General features: G+C 39.9%; 1 protein-coding gene across 10 annotated transcripts in view; it reads right to left on the minus strand.

Annotated features, from left to right (window-relative positions):
* The window catches only part of KCNIP4 (potassium voltage-gated channel interacting protein 4), a 432,794-nt gene that overhangs the window by 103,775 nt on the left and 311,147 nt on the right, over positions 1-17,872 (minus strand). Inside the window, exon 1 of one of the 10 annotated variants that reach the window (XM_061379844.1) lies at positions 1,367-1,958. The exons of 8 other annotated variants lie outside the window; for them this stretch is intronic. In XM_061379844.1, coding sequence (XP_061235828.1) covers positions 1,367-1,478 — 112 coding nt within the window. In that variant the 5' untranslated portion in view covers positions 1,479-1,958. Of the gene's footprint in view, positions 1-1,366; positions 1,959-17,872 lie in introns of those variants that run through there. One more of the 10 variants, XM_061379850.1, reaches the window with a different exon arrangement.

The raw sequence follows: 17,872 nt of genomic DNA on the forward strand, positions 1-17,872 counted from the left end.
TGCTAAAAAGCAATATTGTATTTTAATCTTTTTCCTGTCTGCTACCATGTGTCATAAAGTCAAAGCTAACACATTTCTAGGAAGCGGAGTTTTTTAGATGTCAAAACTGCTACACACCAAGAGCATAAAAAACCCCCCAAACCAAACTAAAACAAAGTGAGCATCAGTTATGAGGGAAAAAATACTCATTTGTTTAGAATTCAAAAAGTAATTTTACAATTCCATAAACAATGCATTATATAGATATAGTAATATAGCAAATGTTGTACACTCTCACCACATACACTTTTAAGGATGATTTATTTCAACTGTTCAGTAACTGTAAAAGTGCTGTGTTAAAGATTTCACATTTTATCAGCACCCTGAACAATTTTATGAGGTGATGATGTGAATAAACATCCATCAAAGACCCTACTCCATGATGAAAAGTTAATGTTTCAGAAAACTGGAGTGCTCTCCGTGGCTGTGTGATTCTGACTGAAAGCAGTTACACAGCAAAAAGGATTGGTTTGGGCTCACATGTACAAACATACTGAAAAAAGCAAGTATTTTTTTCTGCAAGAGCTTCAGTGAGCGAACAGCTTTTGTTTACTAGAGCAGTCCACACTAAACATTCTCTTAAAAAAACCTGAAAAGTTTTCAGCAAAAGATGTCATTAACACCTGAACCTAAGTAGATTATTTCTATGAAAACCACCTCACTACTGAAATAAAAATCCTAATAAGTTAATGTGAAGCCCTCTTTAAGAGTAGGTGACCCATATAGTAGAGAGCAGACAGAAATCTGAGCAAGTAACCAGGAATTTTAAAACATATATTCATTATATGTATTTCAAATACCTGCATTTAATGTTGGCATCTCTGCCTTTTTTTGAAAGACGTCATACAGACTTGATCCTAAAGCTTAACATGTAGTAGCCGTTTTGCATTTATCTATGAAATGGAGTTTTAAAACGTGGATTCTGATACAGAACAAAACTCTAACTGCATGATAAATCAGAAGAGCAAAGCATGTTATAAACATGAACTGAACTAAGATTCACTGAATCTATCAAGTTTTGTAGCAGTGATCAGCTTTCAAAGACAACTGACAGACAGGCATTATGTTTGCTATTTTCAGTCTTTCTAATAAACATCAACTCATTGGCACTTGGAAATTCACTGTAAAATACAAATATTATGCTATCACCTACTTCTGTTTTCAGTAACAAAGTAAAACCAGCAGAAGCACACCAGGATTTTCAGTCTGAATGTTATTTTCACTTTTCAAGCCTTTTCATTTCACAGGTTTTATACCTGACACTCTCTGTTTTAGCAGATCAGACACCACGCCTACAAAGAGCACAAACTGTGAGTGACCACTTTACCTTCTGAAAAATCAATCAGTCCCAGCAAATGAAGCAGCTTCAGAGATGCAAATATAATCACAACAATACCCACTGTTTGCAGTCCCTCTGACTCCCACTCGAGAGTCAACATTCTTCCAACAGGCAAATCATTCCAGTCTTCACACTGGTTCACAATCAGAGGAAAATTAGAGGATTTTACCAAGAGTTTGCTTTGAAGAAAGTTGCAGCAGTGTAAAGCAGCACTGTACTGAGCTGTGGGGATTTACCAGCCACTCCGAGACGAAATATTAGATAAAGCAACGCATCTCATGCTTCTCTAAGCATTTGATTTCACCAGTAGCAAGTCCTCTTAGAAAGCGGAGGTGGACCACGAACCCCTGGGTATGACATTGTATCCGGTGAGCCGTGTTACTTCAGAGCTGCTGGAGGAACATCTGTGTCTGAGCTGGAGACTTGTCTGTGTCAGTGCCAAGAAGAAACTTACACTAGAGAGCACGCTGCTATCAGCACTCTGCACTCCAGTGCTTCCAGACCCAGGCTTTGCGATTCTTCCCAGCGTTGGAGCCCTTCCCCAGCTATCCTTAGCACAATTTGAGTTAAGTTTGACCAATGGCAGTTTGCTAAAGGCAGACATCTGTTTTCACGTGTGCTAAATGCTGCATATCAGAAATCTACTGCCCTCTGCATTAGAAAGAATAACGTTCAGAGAAAACACTGTCCTTTAGTCATCTCAAGCATCACCAGAATCTAATTAAACTCTTCTGTGGACATGAGAATGGCAATTAAAGAAATACACATCAGCTAGTAAAATGCCTTCAGCTAGCAAAATACAGAGCTGTCAAGGAAACCCCAGACCCCCGTTCTGTAGCCAGGGAGAGTGTAGTTTTTATTGACTGAAAAACAAAACAGTGCTTTTCTGCCTAAGGATATGTGCTAAACCCTAAACTGATATATATGACTGGGAATTAGGCATTTTACACAGATCCTGGGAAGATCTTGCCAAGGGTACGCATCAGGGGAAAAAGAAAATAGACTTATGATCCCAGCTGATTTACTGGATAGTCTGTATAAAACTAGTTGTTCTGTGTTTATTAATGTTATTACCAAGAAGATACCCAGTGGACCGAGCGGGAAGGACAGGCTCTGAAGAATATTTATGCAGCACATAAACATTACAAGCTTAGACCTAAATGATTATTATTGTGCCCTGCCTAATTATTTAACTAAATCCTGTCCACTGGTATACAAGGCACTGGAATAAAATGAAGCCTCAGAAAATATAATTTTAGACACCCCTATTACTGAAGAAACACATATGATCTAACACTAAAATCAATCTTGTAAAGGATGCCCAATATCAACCATTAAAACATAGGTCACTTAACTCTTTCTATTAGAAACAATTTTTACTAATTTTTGACAAGCTCGGAAACTTTTATTTTTTGGTCAGAAAGCCATTATAATCTTAAAGCACTACAATAGCAAATTCTAATATTAACAATCTATTGTTTATGGACTACCAGGTAAAGAAAGAGAAATTTAATCTCCATTTTTCTCTAAGCTTTTTCTTTATTTTTCTTTGAAGGCTTTCTGCATGGAATTACAATAGATAATAGGAGTCACAGATTTTTCCACATAGGCAGCAGACTAGAATCTGCATAAGATTTGTTCAAAAAAACATATGTCTGCTTCAGTTAATTTTAGGTTCTATTTAGGCAATCTATAAGCAAAAATATTCTTTGATTTTGCTCATTTGGGTATTTAATACTACAATGTCATGAGTTCTGTATTATTTATATATGATTTCAATCTGACTGTTGGTTCCTTTGTCTATTAACCTGTAGATCTAAAATGGTGTCTAAGAGGAAAGCACAATAAGAATAAATCAGACCAAATACACTGTCCCAACATCTGTACTTTCCAAATACATCATTACCTTTGCCTCATTATGAAAGACCTATTTACTGCATTTTCATGTTAACTTCTATTCCTTTTAAAATAAAATTAACATTTTGTTTGCTCTTTTTGATTTTTAATTATTCCATAACATTTCTCCTTTTAAGGCTCTGACATGTTCATTTTTAACTCATTCTTATCTCTGTCTTCTATTTTTTCATTGAGTTTATTCTTATTTATATCTTTCTCTTATTTTTCCTTCTTTTTCTCAAATGATAAAGCACAGTCAAATGCTCATGAAACTGCATCGTTTGATGTGATTCTAGAATCAGAACTTTGACCCATACTGTTTTGTGGGCATTACAAGACTATATTCATAATATACTACAAACAACAATATCAGAACAGTTAAAGAGGCCTTATCATTTGTTAACAAACAGTATCAGGGAATGATTAAAATAGAGAAATCCGTTAGTCTACATTCTTGTTTCATGCAGTAGGTCCAGGCTACCTTGTGTTCTTGAGAGCATAGGCCCTTCTACTCCACCAATGAATGTACCAACCCATGCGCAGAAATCCACTCAGCGAGTAGTACCAGCCATAACCAGTGTTTTGTTTTCTTCCACACAAGAAGAGAGAGCTAGATTCTGTCTAAAAAAATGAAAAGGCTGGACATTATTAATTTTTTCCTGTTGTTTCACGAGAGAGTTCTCTAAGTTACAGGAACCACACACAGACTTTGTAAGTCAACAAGTCTTAGCTCTGAAAAGTAAAGCAGTAAGGGCAAGAAACTATGTGGAAAAGAAAAGGAAGTGATGTATGAAATGTTTCCTTTAATACACCATGCAACAGATTAAAACAACAGTGTCATTTACAGACATGAATTCTTCTCGAAGTGTTTCAATCAAGAAAATTTGATGCCTCAAAGCATTTGAAAATGAAGTCAGTCTTGGCCAAGAAGATAATAAAATTCAGTTATATATAGGGCACTTCTTCGTATTCTGATCCCTACCTAAATCCACAATCAAATGGAATTTCTCTCACTTTTCTATTTTGTATAAGTATTTCAAAATAAATATTTCTGTGACATATCCTTATGAGGTGCCTGCATTGACACTAATAGCAAATTACAAAAGCTGTTCAAAGTAAAGGAGTTCATCAATGCCAACCCCAGGAAATAAAAGAACACCATCCTTTACACGAAGCATTGAAACCAGGGGCTGACAGCTTGCAATATCCAAGCATTGCTCCAGCTGCTAGTCTTTCCCTAAGTCTTGCCTTCATTTTTGACACTGCAATGCATTCTTCTGGTGATCAAGTAATATATTTAAACATTTGCATAAAAACTTTCTTGTGATTTTCCAGTAGGTTGCATATTAAAAAAAATAAAGAAAAAATGTGCTAGCATTGTTAGAAAGCTAAGAAATCTAAACTGTGCATCTTCACCAGCTATAAATTCCTCTCCAAAAAAACTTGAAGTTGAACCTTTACTGTTTTCTGGAAACTTGGGTGCTACTGCCCCATGGGTTCACTGAAACATTAATTATGAGAAAGCATAACCATGTTAGGACTAAACTCCAACACAGAGCACTCCTGAATTAGCAATAAACATGCACACAAAGCTACAGCATTAGGCTGATTTGCTGCTGTTCCTGTCCATGGCAGGGGGGGTTGGAACTAGATTATCTTAAGGTCCTTTCCAACCATAAGTATTCTACAATTCTATGATATGCTGCAGTGTAAGGTTGCAGTGGGTGCGGGTACACGGCAAGGTATGGTGCTCCTCAAAGAATGGGGTGGAACTCATGGCCATGGGCCTGCTCGCACCAGCTCCTTTCCCCTGGTGATAAGCTGTGCAAACACAAAAAGATAATCTGCCATTTTAAAACAATATTCCTCTTAATTTAACACACCACAGGAAGTAGCAAATGCCGAGAATAACATGCTATGGATGCTATGAATTGAACAATTAAGGAAATAATAATTATATGGTCAGTGTATTAGGGTATAAAATCTTCCTATCATTTTATATAATTAGATAGTGTAATGATTTAAGCCCAGCCAGCAGCCCAGAACCACACAGAACCACGCAGCCGCTGCTCACTCTCCCCACCTTCCTCCCCCCACTCCCAGAAGGATGGGGAGGAGAATCAAAAAAATGTAACTCCCATGGGTTGAGATAAGAACAGTCCAATAATTAAGGTATAACACAAATCACTGCTGCTACCACCAATGATAATAATGATAAGGGAAATAAGGGAAGAGAATACAACTGCTCACCACCCGCCGACCAATACCCAGCCCAACCCAAGCAGTGATCTAGCCCTTCCTTTCAAACTTACCCAGTGTTATCACACTTTTTAATAAATACTGGTAAACTACTTTAATTCCAGTAAACTCTCAGTTTTTAACTATAATCTGTCACTGAAATAAGCACAATAAAATTGTTTTTCTTTTCATTACTTTAGTTTTCACAAAGAATGTTCACTTATTTTTATTTTAATGCTTACAAAAAGTTTTCACTGTAATTGATAAACTTCCTCTTTTCAATTTCTTCTGACTTTTCTACATGAGATTAGAGAAATATGAAAGCCTACCTCATCCCAAGTACATAGAAGTGGTTTATGTCTTTCCACTATATTTTGATTTTAACATCTGCTTGTAAATATTATCAGTCTTCTCAGGCTTTTCACAAAGAGTAGTCTCTTCATATTTAGAACAATTTTCATTTCTGTGTAGATATCCTGGATTTGCTGTTGTCTGATATGGAATGGAGCTGATGGGACCTGCTGGAGAGAGTCCAGCGCAGGGCAACTAAGATGATTAAGGGAGTGGAGCATCTCCCTTATGAGGAAAGACTGAGGGAGCTGGGTCTCTACAGTTTGGAGAAGAGGAGATTGAGGGGTGACCTTATTAGTGTATATAAATATATAAAGGGGGAGTGTCACGAGGATGGAGCCAGGCTCTTCTCAGTGGCAAACAATGAAAGGACAAGGGGTAATGGATACAAATTGGAGCACAAGAGGTTCCACTTAAACCTGAGAAGAAACTTCTTCTCAGTGAGGGTGACGGAACACTGGAACGGGCTGCCCAGGGGGGTTGTGGAATCTCCTTCTTTGGAGACATTCAAGACCCGCCTGGACACGTTCCTGTGTAACCTTATCTAGGTGTTCCTGCTCCGGCAGGGGGATTGGACTAGATGATCTTTTGAGGTCCCTTCCAATCTCTAACCTACTGTGATACTGTGATACTGTGAAAACTGAACAGTTTTCAAAGCAAGAATGCATTATTATTTATTATTTGACTTGAATTATACTGTTTTCCTAAGTGATGAAATCTGCCCAGTGTTTTAAGTAATTTGGAGAGGGTGACAGGATAGGGGAAGAGGAATAGGGAAGTGGTATCTTAATTGGCTAGCAGTTACAGTTCATTAGACTCTATTCGATGCTTTCCCCCAGTGTAGCTGAAAAGGGAAACTGCTGATGAGTTAGAAATAGAAACAAAATCCGAAGTATTAATTAGCTGCCCTTCTTTCTTTACCTTCTTTTTTTCCCAGAGGAAAATATCAGTCAAACAGAAGGGAAAGAAACTGTCAGATAAACACAGAAAGTCACCTATGTACAGGTCAGATGAACTGCTAATCTTCAGCTTCTTGTTTACGACAGATCTAAGCTTATTAGGAAGGTTATCTTGTGGATAATGAACTTAGTCCTATTAGTTAGCTAGTAAGAAATCTGTTCACAAGCAGTAATCTACAGTTTTCTACCCAGAAATTTTCTTAGATCTTCAGAAGAAAACTATGTCCACTATAAAGCATTTCAAGAAACAAGAAAAGCAGTTAGTTTACATATATTTCAAATTCTTAGGATAAAAGAATTAATATTTTTGAATGCAATATGCTGCTGCAGCTAATCACGGAACACTATAAAATTTTCATAAAATGCTTGAAAAAGTGAGACTAATGTTTGGAATCACTTTGTTAATCTTGTCAGCTCTGCAGCTGAACACAATATTGCACTAGCAGATAACTTATCCAACCCAAACTGCAGATAAACTTTCACTAGTCAGAAGAGCTAAGTAGAGTGTAATTACCTAAGATTCAGGCTTCACATATCATCTACACTATTTACACTAAGTGCCATACACCTTTAATGGCTGTAAGTAAATATAGTCTGAGAAAGAAAAAAATCAACACCTGCACAGACAAGATAAGATTCACTGGTTTGTAATCAAGGGAGAAAATATGATATTAAGCTTCTGAAGGTTTGGTGTCATACTTAGAAGGAAATTTCACTAAAGTAATATTGCACATGAAGTTGATTTCCTGATTTTAGTGGTCTAGATCCACAGTATGGATGGGATTTCGTTACCTTTTCTTTCTTCTTCATTTTCACCTGACTCTCACTTGCTCCTAAGAAGCCTTTGTTCTTCCTTTGATCTAAATCAAAGGACAGCTGCCATTACTGATCTGAAAACAAGAGTTGAAAAGAATCCCACAAGACAATTACCAATTCCCCCTATAACATAATAGCTACAGGTTGTTTCATTTTACTATAAAATTGCTATAGTATGTTATACAATTATGCTTAAAATAGCTAGTATAAATGTGGATTTCAAATTAAATGACATTGATGGGAGTAACAGTAGCATTTTAATTTATCAAGCTTTAGTAAAGCATTACAGAAAGGCTTTTTCTTTCCTAAATAAGGTTAAATTACATTTAGTAAGAGTAAGCAATCAAATTCTAGTTTGTTTTACTGCAAAGCTCACCGGGTTGTTTAACAAATGAAATTATCTCTAAATTATGTGACTAAGCCTTCAGCCTACAGACCTGTTTTTCTTTTTATATTAAATCATACTTGATCATGCAGCAGCAGGAATTGCCACTACCAAGTTTGTAAGCATAAATGTAAATCTACACAGTGTACTGGAACTACTAGGGACCAGTCAAACCTGACTACGTTATTAGCTGTGTTATAAAGCTCAGACTGGGTTAAGCTAACCAACAGAGAATCATCAGTAAAGATAAATTTGCTCAAAAAAGAAGATCTTGCTGTAGATTGGCTCTAAAAGTAAATGAATTAAATTACTGCTGTCTCTGGTCATTGAACTACTTGAGTGGGAGTGCAAGGAGTACTCTTAAAAAAGCTCAAGCCCAGGCCATGCCTCACCTGTATATCTTAAATTCCCACACTCTCTTTTTAGGTATTAGCTGAGTAAATCTTTGACCTGCCTTCACTGACTGAACACTCATGACCCAGTAGTGTGCACCTGCAGCCCAGAAAGCCAACTGTATCCTACATCAAAAGTATTGTGACCAGCAGGTTGAGGGAGGTGATTCTCCCCCTCTGCTCTCATGAGACCACACTTGGAGTACTGCGTTCAGCTCTTGGGCCCCTAACTCAAGAAGGACATGGAGCTGTTGGAGCAAGCCCAGAGGAGGATGAGCAGAACCCCTACATCTAAGAAGCTATGCTTTTATGGACTGTGTAGTTAGGTGACGTCAGATTGAATTCCTAAAGAAAGAGATAATATTTTCTGCTGTGATGAATGAGAAAACAAAATAACTGTGTATGATAGTAATAAAAGCTAAAATTCTAGCAACCAACAGGAATATTCACCATTCCAACCTCCAAACCAACCATCTCTCAATTTAAAATCTTCAACCTAACAATGTTATCAAAACTGGTGAGTCTGGTTCAATGAATGGTTAGCAACTAAACTGAAGGAAAAAAAAAAGTACTATTAAATATGATCATAAGAACAACTCTACTGTGCAGCTCTTTTCTTGTGATGCCCCTGTCTTTCTCTAATATAAAGTAACCTGTATACAATAAATGTTCTGTTTCTCTCCTTGGCTTTTAGAAACGCGAATCACTCTTTTTTTGCCATAGCAACAGGAAAATATTACAAATGAAATCTGAAGAGGCTGACATATCTCTACATTTGATGTACTTGTTAAAAGATGAGTGCATATGTCCTATAATATGAGCTACAATAAATTAACCCGTATTACATGGCTGTAGCACATTCAAGAAACATAACAACCCCCCCCCCTGTAGTCACAATGATCTTGTCCCTGAGGTCTATTCAATAAGATTTGGACTATATACAACATATGCACAGATTTGATTACAGATCTGCAGCATGTGGTTACCACACAGAATTATTCAATATTTCATAACAGTCCATAGTATCTTCTTATATATCATTGTGTGATTTATTAGCAGCTCCTGAAGCATGACATAGTTTATTTCTTTTGTCATTGATAAGAAAAAAAACAACAAAAAAACCTCATCAGATGAGGCCACATCTGAATCTTTCCTCCCGGTTCCCAGTGCAAGGGTAATATGGACATACTGGACAGAGTCCAATAAAGGGCCATGAAGATGTCTAAAGGACTGGAGCACCTCTCGCATGAGGAGAGGCTGAGAGAGCTGGGAGTGTTTGTCCCATCAGTGAGAAGGCTCATCAACGTATATCAATATCCGAGGGGGGGCTGCAAAGATGAAGAAGCCAGGTTCTTCAGCAGTGCCCAGTGACAGGACCAGAGGCAATGGGCACAAACTGAAATACAGAAGATTGCCTTTGAACATGAGGAAACACTTTTTAATGGTGAAGGTGACCCAGCACTAGCAAAGATTGCCCAGAGGCACTGCGTAATCTGCCTTCTTGGAGCAGAAAGCTATCTGGACACAGCCATGGGCAACTGACTATAGCTGACCCTGCTTAACCATGGATGTGGGACCAGATGAAGTCCAGAGGTCCCTCCCACCTCAACCATTCTGTGATTTACATCCCTTCCAATAACATTTTAGAAATTCCTTTCCTGAGTAGACCCATTTTTAGGTGACCTAGTTCTTCGTGTTATAAAATCTGATGCATTTTTATGGGCAGTAACTTTAGGTTTAAATCTAATTCCAAGTACACTTAAAAACAAAGCTGACACTGATAACTTTATTCATTTTCTTTTATTTCCAGTGTAGGGCCTGAAATTCACAGAGTTAATGGCTTTACTGGTAGGAGTAGCAACAAAGGGAAATGAAGATACAGGGATATGAATGCATATAGTCCAAACACTCACAGTCCTCCAGCAGAGCTTTCACTTGACTGGGAATCTCAGAGGTATCTAAAGCTTTCTAATTCCCTCATCAAAAGTATAAGTTAGGCAGAGTATTAACAGTTCAGGAAATGTAAAGTTTTTGTGAGCAAGACTCCCATTCTTTACAGAAGGGGGGAAGGGGGAATATGGGGAAGGGATTGGAAGAAAAAGCATAACTTGATGTTTCTCAGCTCCTAATGCTTTTTTTTTTCTTGGCTTACAGCCCTATCCCCATGTAGTGATATTTGAAAATCCATGCAACACAATGAAAAATTTTCTGCTCCAGCAAATATGCTGTTCTGGCACTCTGGAAAGAAGCAGCAGTATAAAAACAAACCCTGAAGAGAGCAATGAACTTAGAATGCCTTATCACTTAAGTAAAAGGAAGGTTACAGCTTTTCCCTGAAGAAGTATTATAATGTCCAGCCAACATCAGTATCATGAGGTTCTTGTAGTTGCTGATGTGAGGGAAGCAACAAAATACAGAAGCACACTATCTTGAACCTTCAACAAAAACTTTAGACGCTATTGATGTGTAATGCTACTGCAGGGATCAAATATTTTCTTCTTTAGTAGCTTTGCAGGGTTCACCACATTCTCTATACTATCAACACAGCTTAGACAACAGATACTACATTTTGTGCAGTGGGGTTGGAGCTCATGAGTAGTTTGTTTTCACATGCTTCTTGACATGCATTGGCCATACCCAAATTTCATAAATGAGACAACTTCAAGTCTTCCTCCTGCTAAACCAACATAATTTGGACTTGTCTGGATTTTTAAGCCATTTGAAGGTATTTTCAGTGATTTTTAAGGCCAAGAATATTTTTGCTGCCATTAATACTTCAGGAATCATTTTGTCCCAGTAATCATCTGTGCACTAGGCTATGAATTTTAATTTCTCTAATCTTCTCAGAATCAATTTCCCTAGCTTTCCAATCATGCTGCTCTTTTCTGAACTCACTCTAATTCGGCAACGCAGTTATATGCAAAAAATTTAGTACCTAGTTTTTAGGCAGAGTTCAATCAGTCTAAATCAAGATTGTATGATGAGAATAGCCATAGCATTTCATCAACATCTTCCTCTCATAAAAATAATATTAAATGTCTAATAAAATGTTGTCTTGTTTATTACTGAAAAGCAAATAAATTTCAGGTACCCCAAGAGTATGCGAAGACTTTAGCCTATTCCCTCACTGCCACTGATGCTTGATTCGGTAATGTTTATTCTTAGAGACTCTTTCACGGACACCCCCTTGTTGTGGGGAAAGAGCTTGTGTGCCCTTGTGAAGTTGGGAGCTATGCTGGTGATGGCTTATGCTTCCGGTAGGGTTTCCCATGCCAGTCAGGTCTCAAATGAAGGGTCAGACAAAGTGTGTCCATGGGCAGGATGGGCTCACTAGCCTTCGGGCAACCATCGTAGGAGAAGGACAGCTCCAACTTCAAACCCGGGCAGATGGAGCTCGTATAGTCCTGTAAGGCCATCCATCTAAGAGAAGGATTCTCTAATCAAACCTACGACCTGAGGACTTTGCTGTCACCGTCCAAGCTCGCTAGGCCCTGGCAGATAAACCTCAGGTGTAAAGGGTGAGGCCAGTTCTGCACATGCTGTGCCTCACCTAAAAAATCCACTGCGCAGGCCCGAAGGGTTTACCCACACTTGCAAAACCCTGTAGCGACAGGCGAGGGACAAAACGGCAGGTGTTCAGGTGCACTGGAAGTCGCAGACCCAACCCTGCATGCAGGCGGCTCAGGACATTGGTCGCTCAAGTCTGACCCAGGAGCTGACAGTCTTGTTCGGCAGCATCCTGAATGACCAAGCAGCCTTTTTCAAGGACAGCACTGCTTGCTCCATATGGAGAGAGGCCTAGAAAAGGTGGCCTAACCAAAGCTCATCTCCCCCTCCACCTGGTTGTCTAGCCGCGGCCAACGGGCATCTTCTATTGCGGTCAATTAAAAACAAAGAGACAAAGGCATACACCTGCCTCCAAAGGTGTGTCCAGATTGACACTCGCATGTTGGAACATCAGAACCATGCTTGATACAGTGAACAGTGGGCGTCCTGAGCGCCGTTCTGCGCTAATTGCCCATGAATTGTCACGACTTAACGCTGCTCTCAGTGAAGTTCGCCTTCATGAGGAAGGTAGCCTCAAAGAACATGGTGCTGGCTATACACTCTACTGGTCAGGCAAACCCAAAACTGAAAGTCATCTTTCTGGAGTCGGCTTCATGATTAAAAACTCCATCATCTCTAAACTTGAAAATTTGCCGATAGGTCATTCCGACCGTATTATCTCCTTACGTCTTCCACTACACAATAAGCAACACGTTGTTCTTTTCAGCATATATGCTCCAACTCTGCAAGCTGACCCTGCAGAAAAAGAAAAATTCTACTCCGACCTGCGTCACCTCACTCAAAAAGTTCCTATAGAAGATAAGATCATAATCCTTGGTGACTTCAACGCCCGAGTAGGAAAGAACTTTGAAGCCTGGAAAGGAGTACTAGGCAAGCACGGTGTTGGCAGCTGCAATGATAACGGTCGTCTCTTACTAGAGTTCTGTGCAGAGCAACAGCTTACCATCACCAACACTATCTTCCAGCAGAAAGACAGCTGGAAGACAACCTGGATGCATCCTCGATCTAAACATTGGCACCTTATTGATTATGTTTTAGTGCGCCAGAGAAATATTCGTGATGTCTGCCAGACCAGAGTGATGCCTAGTGCAGAATGCCAAACAGACCACCGCCTTGTGCGTTGCAAACTTAATTTCCACTTCAAGCCCAAACCTAAGAGGGGCGGCATTCCGAGGAGGAGGCTCAATGTTAATAATCTCCAAATAGCTGCAGTGAGGGATAGCTTTAAGGCTAACCTTCAAACTAGGCTTGAAGACCAACTTATAGATTCTTCTCCTGAAGCACTTTGGCAACATGTCAAAAATAGCATCCTGCAGTCCTCCATAGAATCCATTGGGTTCTCCTCAAAGAAAAACGAAGACTGGTTTGACGATAGCAACCAGGAGGTCCAGGAATTGCTGACAAAAAAGAGATCTGCTCATTAAGCACACCTCGCTCAGCCACTCTGCCATGTAAGAAAACCAGCCTTTCATCTTGCATGTAGCAAACTCCAACAGAAACTTAGAGACATCCAGAACAAGTGGTGGCTCAACCTAGCAGAAAAGACTCAACTATGTGCAGATTTGGGTGACCACAGAGGATTCTATGAGGCTCTGAAGGCAGTGTATGGACCCACATTTCAGGTTCAAAGCCCCTTACTTAGTGCAGATGGCCAAATGCTTCTTACAGATAAAATCTCCATCCTGAATCATTGGTCTGAACATTTTCAAACAGTCTTTAGTGCTAATCATGTAGTCCAAGGCGAAGGAATCCAGCACATTCTGCAACATCCGGTGAAAAACGAATTGGATTTAGCCCCTACCATGGGAGAGACTCTTAAGGCCATACAGCAGGTGAAAACTGGCAAGGCAGCTGGGGTTGACGGAGTCCCACCTGAAATATGGAAGCACAGAGGCCAAGCACTTCATGCTAAATTTCATGAGCTAGTTGTGTGCTGTTGGGAACAAGGCAAAATACCATCAGACTTTCGTGATGCAATCATCGTCACTCTGTCTAAGAAAAAAGGTGTCAAGTCAGACTGCTCAAGCTACCTTGGTATAACTCCGCTCTCCATTGCTGGCAAAACTCTTGCAAGAATACTATTGAACAGACTAGTACCTGCTATCGCAGAAGAACTTGTACCTGAAAGTCAGTGTGGTTTCATAGCTAATAGAAGTACCACAGACATGGTATTTGTTCTCAGACAACTGCAAGAAAAGTGTAGGGAACAGAATAAGGAGTTATATGTAACTTTCGTTGACCTCACCAAAGCTTTTGACACTGTGAGCAGAAAAGGCCTTGGCTGACCTTGGAACGATTGGTTGCCCCCCCAAGTTCCTCAAAATGATTATTCTGTTACATGAGGATCAGCAAGGCCAAGTCAGGTATGGCGATGCACTCTCTGAGCCTTTCCCAATAACCAATGGTGTGAAACAAGGTTGCGTTCTCGCACCGACCTTATTCACAATCTTCTTCAGCGTGATGCTCCAAAGGGCTACAGCAGACCTCGACGAACAAGACGGCATTTATATTCGATATCGTACTGATGGTAGCCTATTCAATCTAAGGCGACTGAAGGCCCACACTAAGACCCTAAACCATCTTGTCCGTGAACTGCTCTTTGCTGATGATGCCGCCCTTGTTGCCCACATAGAAGCAGCTCTGCAGTGTTTAACATGTTGCTTTGCGGAGGCAGCTGAGGTTTTTGGGCTGGAAGTCAGCTTGAAGAAGACAGTAGTCCTCTACCAGCCTGCACCGCAAGATTATCGCCATCCCCATATTACCATCGGCGAGTCAGACCTTAAGACAGTTCAGCAGTTCAGCTATCTGGGAAGCATCATTTCCTCGGATGCCACGATCGACAAAGAGATAGACAACAGAATAGCAAAGGCACATAGAGCCTTTGGAAAACCCCATAAAAGCGTCTGGTGTAATAAACACCTGAAGAAAAGTACAAAGATCAGTGTCTATAGAGCCATTGTATTGTCTACTCTTTTATATGGGTCTGAATCATGGGTCATCTACCGTCATCACCTGCAACTCCTCGAACACTTTCATCAGCACTGCCTCTGTACAATTCTAAACATCCATTGGACTGACTATGTGTCTAATGTCACTGTCCTTGAACAGGCAGGGATCACCAGCATCGAGGCCATATTGCTGAAATTGCAGCTGCACTGGGCAGGGCATGTCTCTAGGATGAAGGATCACCGCCTCCCCAAGATCGTGTTTTACGGTGAACTTGCCACCGGTAGCAGCAAGAGAGGTGCCCCAAAGAAGAGATATAAGGACTCCCTGAAACAATACCTTAGCCTTGGCCATATTGACTACCATCAGTGGTCCACCTTGGCCTCCAAACGGGAGACTTGGAGACACACCATACATAATGCCGTTGACTCCTTTGAGAGCTCACGAAGAACTAGTCTCGAGGAGAAAAGACAACGCAGAAAGAATCGCGCCCCACCTGTACCACCCAAGGAGACCTTCTGCTGTGCTTTTTATAGCCGGATTTGCCTATCCCACATTGGCCTTCTTAGTCATCAGTGCGCTTGTAGTAAGCGTGGGTAAAGCCCTTCCCAAATCTTCGTTCGTGAATTCAAGCCACGATTCTTAGAGATCTTTCTTTGCTAGTAGTGACAGTAACACATGCTGCCTTTCACTGAAGTAACTCTGGAGAATAATTAGGCTGTTCCAAAGTTGCCTGAACCAGTCTGACAGTTTGTTGCTCTGTCCCTAGCATGTTGTCCTTTCTGCACTCGTTTTGGTGCTTCTTTGATACCGTGTGAGCTTTCACAGATTGTTAAGCAAAATATAAGTTGATCAAAAAAACTTGAAACAGTGGAGCCTTTGTCCTCAAGACACTTTGCAGGCAGTGCTCATTTCATTTCTGAGAATTGATCTCATGATTGTAGCCCAAGACTAACAATCATTTGTAGGACAGAAGCCAAACTCTAACAGTGAAAGAGCAGGTAAGCAAGGAAAATAAATCCTGGCATGTTTTAACTGACACTTCGAGCACAAAGATTCTACACAACAGCATCAAAACTTGCTGTCATACCAGATGCATGTGAAAAAAAAACAGTAGCCAAGCTGCAACAGCATTTCTTACTGTGTAGGATTCAAGGAGATATACAACCTGTATGCTCACATGCAGTGGCAGAAAAACAGTTCAGTCCAACTTTGATTTTTTAATGTGTTTTATGATTAATCCTGATTTATACTTCTTAAGTATACAGGATACATTTATGGAACTAGTGTTTTTGAAAGATATTTCTGAGATTTTCTGAATTGGATTCTGGCTGTAGGAAGAAGTTTATGTTACATGGTATTCAGCCAGCCAGTAAATTATTTTAGAATCATAGAATCAAAGAACAGTTAGGGTTGGAAAAGACCTTAAGATCATCAAGTTCCAACCCCACCTACCATGGGCAGGCACACCTCACTCTAAACCATATCACCCAAGGCCTCGTCCAACCTGGCCTTGAACACTGCCAGGGATGGAGCATTCACAACCTCCTTGGGCAACCTATTCCAGTGCCTCACCACCCTAACAGGAAAAAATTTCTTCCTTATGTCCCCTGTTTAAGTTTTAACCCATTGCCCCTTGTCCTATCACTACAGTCCCTAATGAAGAGTCCATCCCCATTTTGGTGAATTCAAGTTTACTACAGCCTTTCTTCTTAATGAATTACACTGTCTAGCATACCAAAAGAAATATTTACCATATCTGCTCTGAGTTGCAAGCTAACAGAATGCAGTGGCTCATTCCTTCACTGCCAGAAGGCTGTTTACTTTCAATTGCTTGAATGCAACTGCAGTAAAGCTTGAGCCATACTTGTTGCCTCATTTGTTGAACTGAGGTTCTCATTTGGCAGAATTAGGGAAAGTCTGATCTTTAAAGAAGTTTCTCAGTGGTATTAATAGAGTTAAGAACCATAAAACTTTTTTGTGTATATGAACAAAAAATGCAAAGCTAATCTGGTTTTATATTCTTGAGGAACATGTATCAGCAAAAAGCAGTTTTAAAAAAGGAAGACACAAAAGTGAAGATATAGTCCCAACAACCTCAGTCTCTGTGCAACTGTCAATCCCCAGTGAAAACAAAATGGAGGTGTGGAGGGGTGGTGTTCAGCTCATTTTTGCATTTCCAAGCTTCCTGATGGCTAAACCAGTATTTTGCAGAGTATGCCCTTGTGCCGATAAGCAGCAAGAATGAGTGGAAGTTTTCAGTCCTTATTTGACAGAAGCAGCAATTTCAGCCCACTTGTGGGAAGAGAAAAAGGGTCCATAGGAAAAAGACTCAGATGTCAGATCCCAGATGCAGCCTTATATACAGTCTAAATGATTGGTTCAATAATCTGTGCAATGCAGCTGTCCTAAAGCAAAAGAAGAAAAAGCAGGCACCATCATGCACTGCAGGGAGTAATTAGCTAATTAATGTTTTAGGGATATCTGCAGCATTTGAAACACATCAAGAGCCGTTTTTCAAAGAGTAAAGAGACTGATACTAGACAGAGTCCCAGACATAACTGCAAACAACTCTATGAAGCAGTTGTTGGCCAGTGACCCTAGTGATTTGGTACAGTATCCTCTTTTTAGTTCAAAAGTGACTCACATTTTGAGAGGACAGCTTTCACCTTATCATTATTTCCATTATGTGCCCTGAGCTATCAACTGCTCAGCAGTAAATGTTGAAAAACATTTTCAGCCAGAATCATGACCTGATGTACTAAAGGACACAAAAACAGCAGTGAGAGAACAATGAATACTAAGAAAAGCTTGACATGTTTGTGTGTGTGTGTGTATGTGTTTTAAGGATACTTTGTCCAAACGATTTCTTGGTTCGAATTTGGAGGTTTTTGTTGTTTATCCTTTTCTCATTCTGTAAAATTCAAACGTTTCTGTGCAAGTG

Source organism: Neopsephotus bourkii, unplaced genomic scaffold (genome assembly GCF_033783945.1).
Source record: "Neopsephotus bourkii isolate Nb327-2 ecotype Australia unplaced genomic scaffold, CSIRO-AGI_Nbou_v1 NB_1780, whole genome shotgun sequence".
NCBI lineage: Eukaryota > Metazoa > Chordata > Aves > Psittaciformes > Psittacidae > Neopsephotus > Neopsephotus bourkii.